At 29.7% G+C, this 17,197-nt stretch overlaps 1 protein-coding gene across 1 annotated transcript; it reads right to left on the reverse strand.

The window, feature by feature from the left end:
• Nucleotides 1-1,419: 1,419 nt before the first annotated feature.
• LOC135952266 (thioester-containing protein 1 allele S3-like) lies at nt 1,420-16,866 on the reverse strand. Its single transcript, XM_065502125.1, has 9 exons — nt 16,731-16,866; nt 16,254-16,659; nt 7,536-8,344; nt 7,101-7,362; nt 6,780-7,047; nt 6,636-6,726; nt 2,630-3,713; nt 2,056-2,568; nt 1,420-1,983 (listed from the first exon to the last, which is right to left on the reverse strand). Exons 1-9 carry the CDS (start codon nt 16,796-16,798, stop codon nt 1,492-1,494), a joined length of 3,993 nt encoding a protein of 1,330 aa, XP_065358197.1. The 5' UTR covers nt 16,799-16,866; the 3' UTR covers nt 1,420-1,491.
• Between the last annotated feature and the right edge of the window lie 331 nt (nt 16,867-17,197).

A 17,197-nucleotide genomic window follows, 5' to 3' on the forward strand; every position in this document is an offset into this window, starting at 1 on the left:
TTTTCAGATATTGTTGATTCATCTTAAAATATTAGCCAATATATGGCTATTATGCAAATAGTTTTGAATTAATTCATTAGATAATGCAATTATAATGCAATTTATTATAAAATATTATTAAATTTATGCAAAAAAAAGCAAAAATTTCCGTCATGAACAATTTTATAATATTTATGAACATGTTCATATTCTGAATGAAAAAAGTTTGGGAAAAAAAAGTCAAGTTCGATTAATAATATTTATTACAAAATTCATTCCAATTATGAATTTCTTTTTTCTGTGTATTTATAGATTTATGGAATGAAAGGCTGACAATCTTTAATTGCGGATTAAGATTTTAGTGAATTAAGCTCAAATTTTATTAATTAATTCGAAGCTCTGATATTTAATAATTATTGCACTAAGTTTTTATATGAAATTTGGCTATAAAATTCCTAATTTACAGTATCCTTATATATTTCGGGAGTAGCCGGATACCCGGGAATGTAAAAAAATATTCCCGATTCCCGGGAAACAAAAAAGGTCGGGAAATTAAAAACCCTAGTCCTAAGTTAAAAATTTTGAAAGATTTGTTTTTAGAATTGTAACTTCTTGCAGTAATATTTATATATTTCTAGAAGGTGCTATCGAAACACTCATCTACAGTGATCGAAAGTCCCTTTGTCTTTAGTTGTTTGTCGAATTTCAGAAACAATAAAATTTTTGTGAGTCATTATTACTTATTTAAATTTGAAATTATGAAAAATTTTAAGCAATTTAATAAACTTAAATAGATATGTACATTTTTTGATTATTCTACATAAAATTGTTCGAATTATTCTTTATTCGAAAATGTCCATTTTTAAATTGTTCGAATAATTATTCGTAATCGAATGATCATTAGTCGAATGAATACCCTAGATAGCAACATGTCTAAGAGATTTAAGTTCGCAAAAATGTTTTTCTTTTAAAATTTCAATAATTTATTATCTTGAATGATTTTCGGAAGCGAGCCTTATATGAGAGCAATGACTAATTATGGACCGATCATCATAAAATTTGGCGACATGAATTCCGCATACATAAAACTTATTTGGATCGAAATTTGTGTTGACACCCACATAAATTAAACATATATGTATTTCAGGAGAATATTTATAGGGCTATGTCAGTTTCAAAATTGCGACCTGTACTTTGAGGACGGACGGACGACTCAAAAAATTATTCGGAATCGATCGGTATTCTTTATGGTAAATGCTGGATTAATATTTTTGAGCGTTATAAACATCAGCACAAACGCATATTACCCTCCCCACTATGGTGATGTAGGGTATAAATATGTAAACTGGTGAAATGTTGAAGGCTTCGTACATCAGAATAAACGATTTTTAAATATGTGGATTATTTCCAACCTTTATTTAACAAATTGTACAAAAAAAAAATTAATTTGCTCAAAAGCCCTATACTTACAAAAATTGTGAAATTAATTTAATAATAATTTTTTCTTCATATTTATAAACTATAAAATTCGGTATTAGAACGAGTCAAATTATAATAATCATACATTATAATAGCTGCCGGTTTTGGCATTAAAATTTCATTCGTTTTATCTGCAGGAATTCCCAGGCAATGATTAATATTTGCCTCCAACTTATCCAAATATAAAATAATCGTTGATTCTAAATTCTTTGACTCGATTCTCTGCACAAGTTTGTTTTCTCTTAACGACGTACTATTCTCTGCTTCAGATCTGAAACCAGAGGGTAAATTGGCTTCCATTATCACCAAATTGGTGGTTGCATCATTAAGTGCATCTGAATCAGTTTGGTAAGTGAAACAAACTTCCAAATTCATTTCTTTCTCATTTTTAAACGTTGCCTTGGGCTGAATATTAAAATGACGAAATTCCAGCACATTAGCAATATTGTATTGATGATTGAGTTGCACCAGAGAGGCCCCATTGCCTTCCATTTCGAAATTAATATAGCGTGTTGTATCTGGTAACTGAAAAAAAATATATGTATAAGTATTATTATAATTTTTTAGTGTGAAAGTTATTTTAAGCAATGAGTGTACCTCATGTGTTTGCAAATCCAAAACATTGGTCGAGTCTACATAGAATTCATCTCTTGCCACTTCAATGCCCTTTTGATCTTTGGCACTATAAGAAACTTTTAGATTTACATTTTGAAGATTTTTATAGATTTCGGAAAATTTTACTAAAGCCTCCAAGCCCACCACAGTGTCGTGAGATGATGTAAAACCTCCATTACCATTACGTTGCTCTATTAGCCACTTCAGGATAGAGGTATGATCTCCCGGGGTATCTAACAAAGTTATTGCACAATAAGCAGTAATTTCTATATCATTGGCCAAATTATGGTCATTTGCTGACCACCATTTAAGACCATCCATCTCCTTAGCATGCGATTTTAATACATTTATAAAAGTGTTTGCATTTTTATGTTTTACTCGTTTCACAACAGTAGCCACCAAGGATAAGGCATAAATATCGTTGATGTTTTCTAGATTTGAATTTAAAAATTCGACAGCATTTTGTATGTTTTGTTGATATTGGGTGGTGTATTTCTGTAATGAGAAATTGCAATGTTAGACATCTCTAATATATCAAAAACCAATTGATACTTACTTCATTCTCCAAAAATGCCAACAATATAAAGGCTGTAAGTCCAAATTCATTTTTATGATTCGGATTCAACAAATAGCCCGTATAAAGAAACTCCCCATTTGCCTTTTGCTGGCCGGCCAAATACTTGAAAGCAGTTTCAATTATTTTGGGCTCAATATCCAAGAATTGTGAAGCTTTAATAAAGTAACGCACCACATAGGCGGTCAGCCAAGTACTGGGCTCCTCATCGGTTCCCATGCCGAAGACGCTATAACCACCATTCCCATGACGAAACGCCAGTTGTTGTTGATAGCTAACTTCCATTGAGGAACGTAAACTTTCCACCAAACCCATGTCTTTGGACAGCATGCCATTTGCTTTAAGATATTGCAAAATTAAGACGCTGGGAGCAAAACTCACCATATTTTGTTCACCACAGCCAGTGGGCATTTGTATTAAATCCTGAAAATTCTCCAAGGTTGGCACTAAATAATGACCACCCACGGAAAAGGTAATATAGTCAGAATCGGGTATATTCCCATCAGGATCTTTGATGTCAAGTGATGAGGATATTTTCTCTCCAGCTGGAATACTTAAATATAAAGATTGAGTTTTTTGTATGGCCACACCTTCTGGTTCAACTTTAAGCTTGTGCGAAACAGCATCCGAATACAATGAACTGGAGGCCGTTATTTCCAGACTTATTTCACCCACATGTGTGAGATATATAAGAAATTTCACTGTTTTGGCTTTATCAGCCGCTATACTAATGCGTTTAACTTGTTGCTGATCATCATTTGATTTCTTTACACGCTGTGTGGTTGATTCCATAAAATAGAACTCCTGATCATTATTATGTAGAATCACTTCCGTATCTAGAATCTGATTGTGATAATTAAATATTGTTACGGGTATAGTTACAATTTCACCACGTTTCACTGAGTATGGCAGATTAAGTGATATGAAGAACGGTTGTATGGTGGTGATATCTGTGGGTCCATTTACAATTCCAAAGCCTGTTATATCATTGTTTGAAAATGCTGTTATACGCCAAGTCGTTATGGTATCGGGTATTGGTAGAGTTAATTTGGTGGTAGTTTCATTTCTGGAAGAGAATTTTGTTATTTATTTCACACTTAATTGGAAAAATTTTTTTAAATTTTTGGGCAATTAGAAAAATAATGAATTGACCTTAAACAAAGCCACACCTAAAATAAAACTTGTGACCATCCCCCGTCGCTAAATTGATTCTTTTCCACACTCTGGGCCTGTCGAGAAATACACTTGTCGTTTTAGAATTATAAATTTTTTTTGGTAAAAAAAAAATTTTCTAGCGAAATTCAACATTTTTATTTTTTAAAACTGCATGAAAAATTGGAAAATGAAGCTACGCTGTTAATTTTTTTTTTCTAAGAGTATAAAAAAACAAAGTTCCAAACAAAAAGCGGTCTAAATGACTAAAATCTGTACACAACTTTTGATTTTATAAACAAAAGATAAAGCAAATATCCCCTAATAACATTTTAACATTTTGTCCCCTATTATTAAAAAAGTCTTCCATAAATTTTTTAATTCTTAAAAATTGTATATATTTTTGAAAAGAAGACACAATTTCCTATACGTTGGTATATAATATATCTTATCCTTTAAACTAGTAATATTTATGGATTCAAAATCAACAACAAACAGAAAATTTACAGAATCTTTTCACAAAACGGCACTGCATTGCCGACTATTGCAGTACTAAACATAAAAGAACACTGCACGATGTAGCTAATAAAATAATAAAATTAAAAGTTGTGGACAGAAAATGGTGGTAAGTTTATAAAAATTTAACAATTATTTATAATAATATACATAAGAACGTAAATACTAGGGTATTCATTCGACTAATGATCGTTCGATTAATAGAATAATTTCTTACGAATAATTATTCGAACAATTTAAAAATGGCCATTTTCGAATAACGAATAATTCGAACAACTTTGTGTAGAATAATCGTATAAAACGAATAAATGTTCATATACATTTGAAGTTATTAAATTACTTAAAGTTGTTCATAATTTCAAATTTCAATAAGTAATAATGACTCACAAAAATTGTATTGTTTCTGAAATTCGACAAATAACTAAATACAAAGGGACTTTAGATCATTGTAGATGAGTGTTCTGCTAGCTCCTTCTATAAATATATAACTATTACTGCAAGAAGTTACAATTCTATAAACAAATCATTCAAAATTTTTAACTTAGGACTTGAACCAATGAAAATAAAAGGTACGGAATAAAATAGTTGTTATTTAGCTGGCGAAATATTAGAAGAATCGCAATTAATAATCAAAATATTAACTTAGATTAAAATGGATTTGAATGTGATGGAGAATGTGATTTTGAATCTTTCGTCGAAATTGATATTGAGGATGACATTTATAATGATTACATTATCTGATCTTAAAATATATGTATATAAGTGATGTTATTAACCGCGTACGTAAGTGTTGCAAAATATTTAATAAATCGAATGATAAACACAAATATTGCAAACTAACGTTTTTTTCAAGAAAAGCATGGAGTTCGTCTTATACATGATTTTGAACATCGTTGAACATCTTTGTCTAACATGGTCATAAACTTTTTGCGTATTTGTAAATGCGTCAATCATACACTGCCTGACTTCAAATTAGCCACGTTCACTGACAATGATATCAAAGCTTGGACAGATTCCCTTTATTGTGTAATTCCCCAAGACCACTTTATTAAGCAGAGATTCGGCAACGTTGATAGAGCTTGATGTATAATACAATTTGTTATAAATAATTTAGAAATAGTGAATAATTAATTTACTAAAGAATTAGTCAGTAATTTTAAAACCCGAATTAATGATCGACATAAAACAATTCTTAATACGTTTATATTATATTTGAATTCAGGATCATGTCCAACTAGTTCAAATTTTTTAAAGCATAGATCCAAAACGGAAACTAAAGGGTTTGCTAGTCAATTGTTTTGTAGATTGTGCGGGAGTTATTCTGACCAGAATATTTCTGTTGAAAATTTAATGATGTACTTTGTTTTCGAATGTTTTTGTAACATTATCAATACTTGAATTGTTAACTTTAACGTTATTTTTTGTTTTTCTTTAACAATAAAATATTAAAAAACCGACATCAAAAATTCATTCTTTACCTTTTTTAAAAAAATTTAAATTATTCGCATAATTCGATTAATTTTAAACGTTTGATCGAATTATTCGAAAAAGTTAAAATTTCTTATTCGAATTATTCGTTTTATTCGAACAAGAGAAAAATCGAATAATTCGAATAGCCTAGTAAATACATTCTTTCAAATATATGTATTCCTAAACTTCAGTTATATCCCATTCTGAATTTAAATAAATGTTTTTATACCCTTCACCTTCGTGAGAAGGGTATATATAAGTTTGTCATTCCGTTTGTAATTTCCACAATATAATTTGCCGACCCTATAAACTATGTATTCTGGAGCCTTGTAGATAGAGGAGTCGATTAAGCGTCTGTTGAAATCAATTTTCTGAAGACCCCAGATATCTTCGGGATCCGAATCTTCAATAATTCTGTCAGACATGCTCTCGAAAAGTTTCCTATTTAAAATCAGCATAATCGGTCCACAAATGGCTGAGATATGAGGAAAAAACCAGGACAATCTCGTTTTTTGACCTATTTTTGGCCTATATATGGATTACTAAGTCATTAATATAGACAATAATGATATCTAATGATAGATATTTCAAAGATATAAAACCATAGTAAGTTGGACCTACAATAGGTCAAAATCGGGAAAAATATTTTTTAACTCGAATTTTTTTTAAACCAAAAATTAAAATAACAAATCGAAAAAAAAAATTAAAAAAAAACAATTTTATAAAAAAAATAAATTTTGTTTACATAAAAATATTTAAAATTTCTATTTTGAAGTATAATTTGGTGAAGGGTATATAAGATTCGGCACAGCCGTATATAGCTCTCTTACTTGTTATTATATATACTTACATTAATAAATTTTCAAATATCCAGGTTTCCGGGAACTTCTGACGCAAACGTTTAGCTTCGGGCACAAAACCACCAGAACCACCACCACCACCTGTCATTATACATATTAAACCAAATACAGTATTTAACCTCAAATTCTCTTACCACTCCAACTTTTAAATGGATAGTTAGCATTAGTTAAAGTCAACAGACCGGTTATTAAACCAGGATACACTGTAGCTTCATAGGGAGCATACGATCTCTCTCTAATCAACTGACTCAGAATGTCATCCCTATTTAAATCATATGTATTATCCAGTAAATAAACACCCAAGTCCACGGCCAATATACTGACATACGATTTGGGTTGTGCATTTATAGCAATTGTAACTTCTTCGCCTGGCTTCACTTGTTTGGGAGCTGACAGTGATATCTGAAATGAATATCTATTAAATATGTTTAGATTGGTTTTTAAGTACTTAATACCTGATTTTCGAATTCATTTGGAAAATTTAAATGCATCTCTTCATAACGTAAATTGCCTTTATGTATGTAATACACATAAATGAAGGACTTTGGTATCATTTCAATTGAGGGAGTTATACTTATTGTATAGGACTTTTGGTTGGGCGGTACTTTAATATGCTCCGACTGTATGAGACTTCCGTGACCCATTACGATGTACATCAGATAAGGTATATTCAAAATAGAGCTGACCTCAATAAGTACAGGTTTTCCGAGTTGTAGTCTGTAATTGGGTATTGAATATAATATTTTATGTAAACTGTAAATAAATAACTATAAATAAACTGCTAGTGAAAACAACTAGTTTCGATTTTAAAATATAGAAAAGTTGTCCAAATTTTCGAAATAAAGTAAAATACGAAATATGTAGAAAATAATAATAATAAATAAACTTACTTTTTATCCACCAACCTCAGCCGACAATAGAATTCCCTATTGTCCAACATTAAATCTTGACTTGTGTAAATATTATACAACGATCCTTTGGAATCCTTAAATTGAAATTTATGATCGTCATTTTTAGCATGTTCAAACTCAAATGTTGCCGTACCATTATCATCTAAATAGGCTTCATAAATTTGATTACCATGCTCCATGGTAACTGGCGTTTTATGATCCAAAACAGGAGCCCCAGTCCAATGTTTCACATTTACTTTCAGGCGATATGGTTTATTGTTTTCAAATTCTATCTCCTCGTAAGGAATATCCAACATATAGCTCTGTGTATGCAAGTAGATCCTTTGCTCCTCCGTTTCAGTTATACCAGTGTGTTTTTCGGTTAGTTTCGCCTTGACGATGAGACCTTTGGCCGTTTCGTTTTTTACATTGAACTCGACAAAACCTAAACTAGCAATGTCAACTTGTTTCGATTGTAATAGCTGTTCTGGATTATCATTCCACAGTTCTACTGTAGCTTTGCCTTCCACATGTTTATCAAAGGTATATTTGCCAAAGATTACCACCCTAATGTATCCATCTTCCCGTAAAATATCCGAAGGTGTTTTAAGGTACACACTGAACTTTGGTAAAATATAATTTTTGATTGTGATGTCTTTGGTGCTGGAGTGTGCAAAGCTACCATCTAGAACAACTTTAATGGACCAAGTGCCTAAGATGGGGTATTTAGACAACTGGAATTGTCCTGTAAAAACACCCTTTGTTAAGGAGATATTTTTATATAGTTTAACGCGGTTATAATCCCTATCCTGAAAAGATATAAAGGTGGAAATAGATTATTTTATGTGCAAATTAATAAATTCATTTAATTATGGCTGCCTGGCAGTTTAAATCTTGCTTTAAAAAATATCCAATAGCTTCTGGTTGGGGAAATTTTCAATATTTTTAATTTCTTTGGCAGTTTAAAGTGCGCATGGCAAATCCCTTTACAAATCTTTATATATAAAGAAAGATTGTAAACTTAGTGCGTATAACAAATGCAGATTTTCATGATTTTTAAATCAATTATGTAGCCAAAACTAAAAATTATATTTTTGGCATATATGGGAGGTATATGCCAAAAATATTATTTATATTAGCATACCAAATTTCAAAGGCACAGTTACTTTGTATGGGGGGGCACGTCCCACAGTGCCCCTCTCATACAAAGTAAATATTTATTATCGAATATCTGGAAAACTATAATAGAGAGAAAAATAAAAATTTGAGAAAAATATCAAGATTTTTTGAAATCGCAGCATTTTTTCTATAGCTTGGTATACAATTAAAAACTAACAAGCAGTTCCGGAATTAATTATATTTATTTAATTTGAAAGTAAATTTTTAATTCGGCTTAAGTTCATTTTTATTATATTTTTTTTGTAATAATTCAAAGAATATCACTGAATAGTAAAATTTTAGACAATTGGCAAATTGGAATGCATTTTCTATCCTGCCAATTGTCTAAAATTTTAGTATTCAGTGATATTCTTTGAATTATTACAAATAAATTATAATAAAAATTAACTTAAGACTAATTAAAAATTTACTTTCAAATTATATATATAAAAAAAGTTCGAATAATTACCAAAAAATCTATAAATAATATATTCATTTAATTTTTTATAAAATTTTATTACATTTTTGTTAATACAGTGGACGTCCAGTAGTACCAACGCTCTTTATTACGAATTTCCAATAATACGAATGGCAAAATTTTTGCATTGACTACTCTATAGTATGAACAGATGGGCATTTTTTCTATTCGATAGTACGAATGGTGGTTTCTTATAAGAATTTTTGTTTTATTTACGTATGAATGAAGTCTTTATTATGTTTTTACTTCATTCTTTCTCGGTCATCCACGTTTAGCAATGTTATTGTGATGTTTTTTTTTTATTTTTAAAAGTGTTTTTTGTTTTTAACTGTCAAAATGTTGCAAGTAAAACGATGTACAAAAAAGACAATTTCTTATAAACATCGTTGTTTGAAATTCCAAATAAATATGGATTATCCAAATCCACTATATGTACAATCATTAAACAAAAAACGCAACTGCTGGATAATTCCATGAGTTCGTTAAAAAAACGGTATAGACTTACAAGTGGTGAATTTAAAAAAATGGAGGAACACTTTACGAGTCGTTTTTAGCACAAAGAAAATTACATATCACAGTCGGTGGAGAACAATTAAAATGCAAAGCTGTGGAGCTGCACAAAAAATTCTACAATGGTCAGTTTTGTGCCAGTGATGGTTGGCTAACAAAATATAAAAAGCGAAACCTCGAAAATCAGTTTAAAAAGTAATAAACGTCAATGTTTAATGACGGATTTTTTAAATAAATATGTAAATAATAGTGCTCCAAGATTGTATGGACGAAAAAAACTTTCTAGGTACAGGCCGTCCCCCCCTCTAGAATTGTTCTATGTATTGTAGAAACACGTTGTGTAAAATATTAGGATGATAGGATAACGTTAACTGGTGGCGCAACGACGCTGAAGTTTTGAGGTGCATTTACAAGGGGAAAATATGCAATTTTTTCAGTTTTTGTAAAAATTTTGCCATTAAATAATGACTTTTACAATTTAATTTAAAAGAATCGATATGTGTACGTAATTGTCGTTATAATAAGATATAAAAGACAAAAATTGGTGAAAAAATGTTAAAGTTATTAAAAAATCGCCAGGCCATTAACGTGTCTCAGGCCACTAGAACAAGAAATTTATGAACGAAATTAACATATTTTGAGAAATATTAAAATAAAAGATTATTTTTACTTAAAATATATCCATATTTACTTGTATATGAGTTTTTGTCCTCGTAGGATACCGTTAACCTATTCGCAGGTATGACCAAAAAAATTAAATTTTTTTAACGGCAGTTTCAAAACTCCAATTTCAATTTTTTAAAATTTTGTTAAACATATTTCAGAATTTTTTGATCATCACATGGAGATTTATTGACAACATAATAGGGAATAAAAATGTGAAAAAAGTATGTCAATACCTCCTATAGTTTTTCCGTACCTGCGATATAAATTTTGCGATTTTCGAGAAAAACTAATTTTTTGGCCATATTTTGGGGAATGAACAGAATTTCCTTACTGTAATGATTTTGAAGTAAAAGCTATTCAGAATAATATAGTCCAGGTAATTTTAAATATAGTCTGAAAGTTTTACTAAAATCGGAAAACTTTAACCCTTAAATCGTGAAGGTCAAAGGTCAATTTTTTCAATATTTGGAATTTCTCATGGAAAGATAGCGAAATATTATATATTTTTGGTCCGATTTTGATGAAACTTAAGAAAAATATAAAATGAAGTCTAGTATTCACAATAACAGTACAAAAACGGAAATTAACCCTTAATAGCACTTGGGGTCCAAATGACCCTCAACTTTTAAAATCACGAAAAACACATTCATTTTGACCCCAAGTACTCTTAAGGGTTAATTGTGTACTGTTATTGTTAGAGTTAGAGTTTTCCGATTTTAGTAAAACTTTCAGACTATATTTAAAATTACCTGGACTATATTATTCTGAATAGCTTTTACTTAAAAATCATTACAGTAAGGAAATTCTGGTCATTCCCCAAAATATGGCCAAAAAATTTGTTTTTCTCGAAAATCGCAAAATTTATATCGCAGGTACGGAAAAACTATAGGAGGTATTGACATACTTTTTTCACATTTTTATTCCCTATTATGTTGTCAATAAATCCCCATGTGATGATCAAAAAATTCTGAAATATGTTTAACAAAATTTTTAAAAATTTGAAATTGGAGTTTTGAAACTGCGGTTAAAAAAATTTAATTTTTTTGGTCATACCTGCGAATAGGTTAACGGTATCCTAAGAGGACAAAAACTCATATACAAGTAAATATGGATATATTTTAAGTAAAAATAAGCTTTTATTTAATATTTCTCAAATTTTGTTCACAAATTTCTTGTTCTAGTGGCCTGAGACACGTTAATGGCCTGGCGATTTTTTAATAACTTTAACATTTTTTTACCAATTTTTGTCTTTTATATCTTATTATAACGACAATTACGTACACATTTCGATTCTTTTAAATTAAATTGTAAAAGTCATTATTTATTGGCAAAATTTTTACAAAAACTGATAAAATTGCATATTTTCCGTTCAGTTAACATTATCCTATCATCCTAATATTTTACACAATGTGTTTCTACAATACATAGAACAATTCTAGAGGGGGGGGGGGTCAAAATTCGCAATTTTATTTTTTTGGAGCACTCTAATGTACATACATTAGTATGTTCTTTCATGCGTGCTTAAGTACAAAAAAATAATTGTTCAATAATACGAATTTTTCGGTACTACGAAAGGGCCTGACAATATATAAATCGTACTGACGTCCACTGTAGTTGGGAATTTACAAGCTTGCGCTGGGATTGAAAATAGCTGATATTATTGAAAGTTTAAAGAAAACAAGTAAGCTGTGCCAAATCTTATATACCCTTTACCAAATTATACTTTAAAATACAAATTTTAAATATTTTTAGGTAAACAAAACCCAGTATATCATTACATTAGCCTTATATACACCGTTGCAATGGACTTTTAAATATCTGGCATTAGATATCCATATTAATGACTTAGTAATACAGATATATATCAAAAATAGGTCAAAAAACGTGCCATTTGTGCTCGAAGAAATAAAAATCAGTTTTTCTTACTTATATGAAAAAAGTCATAACTGTTACGTTCCCTGAGCTTGCGAGCTATACTTACTTACTCCACCATTTCAAAAAATTTTATTCAAATCGGTGATCATCGGTAAAATACTTGTAAATATGAGTATAAAATATAAATACTCAACATTTAACTTCAGATAGTTTCTTTGGGTAGCTTTTCACGATTTTGTAATTTTAAATTTTAAAGCACAAACAATTTTTTTATAATTTTTGTATACGTTTATATAAATTCTAATACGTATTAATAAAAACATACCTTCGAAATCTTCATTCAGAAATAAAAAAATTAAGTGCAATCGGATAAATAGAACACGTGCCGGAAATCGATTGAAAGTTGTAAAATTGGGTAAATAATGGTACTTTTTTCGATATCTTAAAAAAATTCCCTATTTGAATACTGTTTTTTAACATTCTAACAAGGTATAAAACATGAACATGAAGTTAAAAATAACAAAGTTATATGAGTTTTATCTGACCAAATATTGAACAAAAGGTACTAGTTTACGCATATTTTACACGCATTTCTGTTGTTGACATAGTTGTTTACAAAACTTTTGCATGCAAAACAGTGAGTAAATAATACAAAAATGCCGTTTTTCTTGTATATATGATGTCGGGAAATGCTAATAACATTTTTAACTCGATGTTCATGTTTTATATCTTGTTAGAAAGATAATTTTGTCTAGAAGCTTAGGTTTATTGCAAATGTTTTAAAAATAGTATTTAAATAGGGATTTTTTTAAGATATCGAAATAAGTACCATTATTTACCCAATTTTACAACATTCAATCGATTTCCGGCACGTGTTCGAGTTATCCGATTGCACTTAAATTTTGCAGTAGTTAGTTTTAGCTACTAATGAACAAAATAGGTACCGTGAAATAACTCCCCACGAAAAAATTAGAAAACCTTAGCGCCCGGCCGAAGGCCGTCAATGCAAAACAAATTTTCGGAGTGAAGCCAGTTTTTGATTCCCACAGGAGTAAAACTTTGCGCTACGCCATAGGCCCGCAATGCAAAAAATGTTAGGTAAGCGAATAATAATTTCACTTTTGTAGTTATTTTTTTTAGATTACATAAATAAATTGCTTCGGATTTGGAATTATTTCATTTCTATTGGGAGTTATTTCGCTTTTTTGGGACTAATATTTTTTTTAAATTATGAAACCGCCGATTATTGGTAGTAATTTCATTTTACCCTTTAATTTTTCAAGTTTGGGAATTACTTTATTTTTGATGGGAATTATTTCATTTGGGAGCTATTTCACGGTACCAACAAAATAAGACCCATCCAAAGCAAATCTATTTTTTAAGGGCACCTCTAGTGGACATGTCTGATGAAATTTTTGACCAAAATTCAATAAAAAAATTATTTTTTAAATTCACATATGGTTTATTTTGAGAACCAGTTGTCAACAGAATATTATGAGCATGGTGAACAATTTCCTCTGATATGCGCACCCATTGAAGAACGCTTATAGCTGAAATATAATATTTTTGAACATTTTAACCCCTTAAATCCCTGTTTTAATGGTGTTTTTTGCTTTTTTTTTTAAAAAGGACAAAAAAGACCCATGACTTGAGGATTTAGAGGGTTGACATATTCTACAAAAATGTTCTCCGTAACATTTTACATAAATGTTAGGATCACATGGTTTCTAATGCAGATTAACAATACGAATGTGCCAGAGTTGGGAAACTTTAACCCCCCTTCAAATGAAATTCAGATGTAAACTTTCAAATCGCCGATTGTAATTTTATTGTAATTTTTGTAAAAATTTATTGTAATTTTGGAAAAAAATTGATTTTGTTGTATACGAACGAAACAAATATTTCATTAAAAAAATCGTACAGAGTAGGCTTAACGTATTACAAAAAAATTTTTGGAAATTTAATTTGGTCCTAATCACATAATTTTGCAATATTTATAATCTAATTTGTAGGTGTTCGAAATTGTTATAATTTGAAACTTTAATCCTCATTTAGCGCTTATTAACGCCTTGGGGACCAAGGCTTTAAATCGTTGAAAAAGTTTTATGTTTTTTATGAAATATTGAGAATAAGGACTTCAGAAAGTTATTTACAAATTAATTTTAACTTTGTTTAGGACCTGCAAGGTACCGAAAGGGACCTACAATGATACGAAAGGGACCTGGTACTGTCGGGTCAGCATCAGCCAAAAGATAAAAAAGTTCATTGATTTTTGTTTACATTTTATTAATATATTTATTAATTTTGTTACTTTTATAAAATTTTCTATCACAAGTCTATTTTATGGTATTTTACGAAATATTATTTTTTGTCATTACACCATAAATAAACACCACAATGAGAACATGAAAAATTCAACGTTATTCTTGGTAAACGAGTTTGCCAATAGACAAAAAAAAATATATTATTCCAAAGATGATAGTGTACTACAAAGTACTTTTGGGCAAAAAGGTTCAAAATATGTTTTGTTTTCATTTTGTAAGCTTATTATTGTTATGGTACTTATAAATACCGTCGGTCGACAAAGGGTTAATCAATGTTCAGATGGTTGTCAGATCTAGTAATGAGCAGACAATAACCAGCAAATAAAAAATGTACACCACAATGTAGATTGGTAATTCAAACGGTTACAAAACATTTGTCTGGAAATCTGGTGATCCATTGTAAGACAATTATCTGACAATAATTTTATCTGATAACGTTGTCAGACAAAATATTGTAAGTTCATACTAGGGTTTTTATCCCGGGAATTCACGGTACAAATTTCCCGGGAATTTTGCCAATTTTTCACTACCCGATTCCCGGGATTTTTAGTCGGGAATCCCGGGAATTAAAAACTGACGAAAATACATAGAAAAAAAGTTAGAACTCTATTTTTTTCACCAAAAAACAGTGAAAAGTTTTTTGCTTATATCTCGGCAATAATAGACCGTTTATTATTATTATTTATTTGGGGTTTTTTGTATGAAAATTTAAAAAGTGAATTTATTATTTACAAAATTTATTTCTTATTGAATCATTCTAATTTCTTTAAATTTCTTCTTCAAATCCATAACAAAATAGCTTCAAAAATTTATTAAGTGTTTACATTTTTCTTCAATTCAAATCTAGTACAAAAAGACTTAAGACAATTTTTTCAATTAATTTTGTAAATGATTTGATTTAACAAAAATTTAATCTTTCAAAGTTATTAATTAACTTTAAAATTAATTCAGTTTAAACAAAGGCTTTGGAATGAATCTGAAAAATAAATACTAAGAATGGATTTATGGAATGAAAGGCTGACATTCTTTAATTACGGATTAAGATTTTAGTGAATTAAGCTCAAATTTTATTAATTAAATCGAAGCTCTGATATTTAATAATTGTAACACTAAATTTTTATATGAAATTTGGCTTTAATATTCCTAATTTATAGTATCATTATATATTTCGGGAATATCCGGGTACCCGGGAATGTAGAAAAAAATGTCCCGATTCCCGGGAATCAAAAAAGGTCGGGAAATTAAAAACCCTAGTTCATAAGGTCAGAATTGAAATAATATACGAACGCTAAAACACTTTGTTTACATTGAGAATGTTGCCATTGCCAGATGTTAAAAACTCGCATCTGTCAATATTAAATGATCTGACAAAGTTTTGACAATGACAACTAGATGTTTTCACACGATTGTCGGATATCTGAGAATATATTGATCAACTACCAGTTGGACCATGATCTAACAATGCAATATTGTCAGACAAAAATTGTAATAGTTCACACAATTTTAATACATTTTATGTACATTTATTATCTGATACCAAAACTTGAAACTTTAAATAAAATGCACAATCTGTAAAAATTATACAATTGCTCACATTTCAGCACTCAGACCTTATTATTGAGAATTCAAAAAGTGCAAAATAAGGGCCAGCCTAATACATTGTATATTGACTAATTGTTTACAGTTTTATTTTTTGTACTAACTCACCAATATCTCCACATGCACAGGTTCAGCAATATTTAGCGGCCTCGTATGTTCATCCAATATAACAACACGAAAATTAACAACATCTTGGGGTTTATAGATGATCTTATCGGTTTGTATATAAATTGTTGGATCACCTGAACGTCCGAATAAATTACTGGCATTTTTAAAGCTTAAACCTGATAAGCCTTCAGCATACAAATTATAATATCCTTTCATTAATTTTTTCGGCAAAAACTCTATAAGCTTTGCTTCATATGGCTGCAAATCCACAACACGAGACTCATTAAAACCAAAACCCCCAATACCAACACGTAACGAACACGGACCCTCAGCCTCATGCAGAGCAACAACCACAGAATATTTACGATTTGGTTTTATAACACCGGGAGCATTTATCGAATAGTAACTGTTAAATGAATGTAATTTTAGTTTGCTTTTTAATTCAAATATTTAAATATTAAATGTGAGATACACCACCTGTCGCATTTTACTGCCAGCATTAAATATTGTATTAGTAAATATTGAATGAACCAATGCCGTTTCATATTAAGTTTCTAATATATATAATTTTTTTATATTTTTAATTGAGTATTTTGCCGTATTTCACAACCGTTAGCTCTCATTGAGTATTAATAACTGAATTTCGCAAATATTTTTAAACGAAAGCTGAGGTAGTATAAAAATACTGGAATCATTGCAACATCATCTTATTTTCTCTTGCCTGCTGCTAGAGATAATGTTTGTAACTTTTAGCCGTCTGTGCCGGCTACCAATATAATACGGTTACCGATATTTGTGCATTTTGTATAAAAACATTTATCCGGTTCACCCGATTTGTTTAATCTTCTATTACTAGAAAATATCGGTGGTAAATGTTTGGAGTTATTGACTGGTTATTGGCAAAAAATTATGAAAAAAGGGCAAAAATTTAAATTTTTTAAAAT

Source organism: Calliphora vicina, chromosome 2 (genome assembly GCF_958450345.1).
Source record: "Calliphora vicina chromosome 2, idCalVici1.1, whole genome shotgun sequence".
In the NCBI taxonomy this organism is placed as follows: domain Eukaryota; kingdom Metazoa; phylum Arthropoda; class Insecta; order Diptera; family Calliphoridae; genus Calliphora; species Calliphora vicina.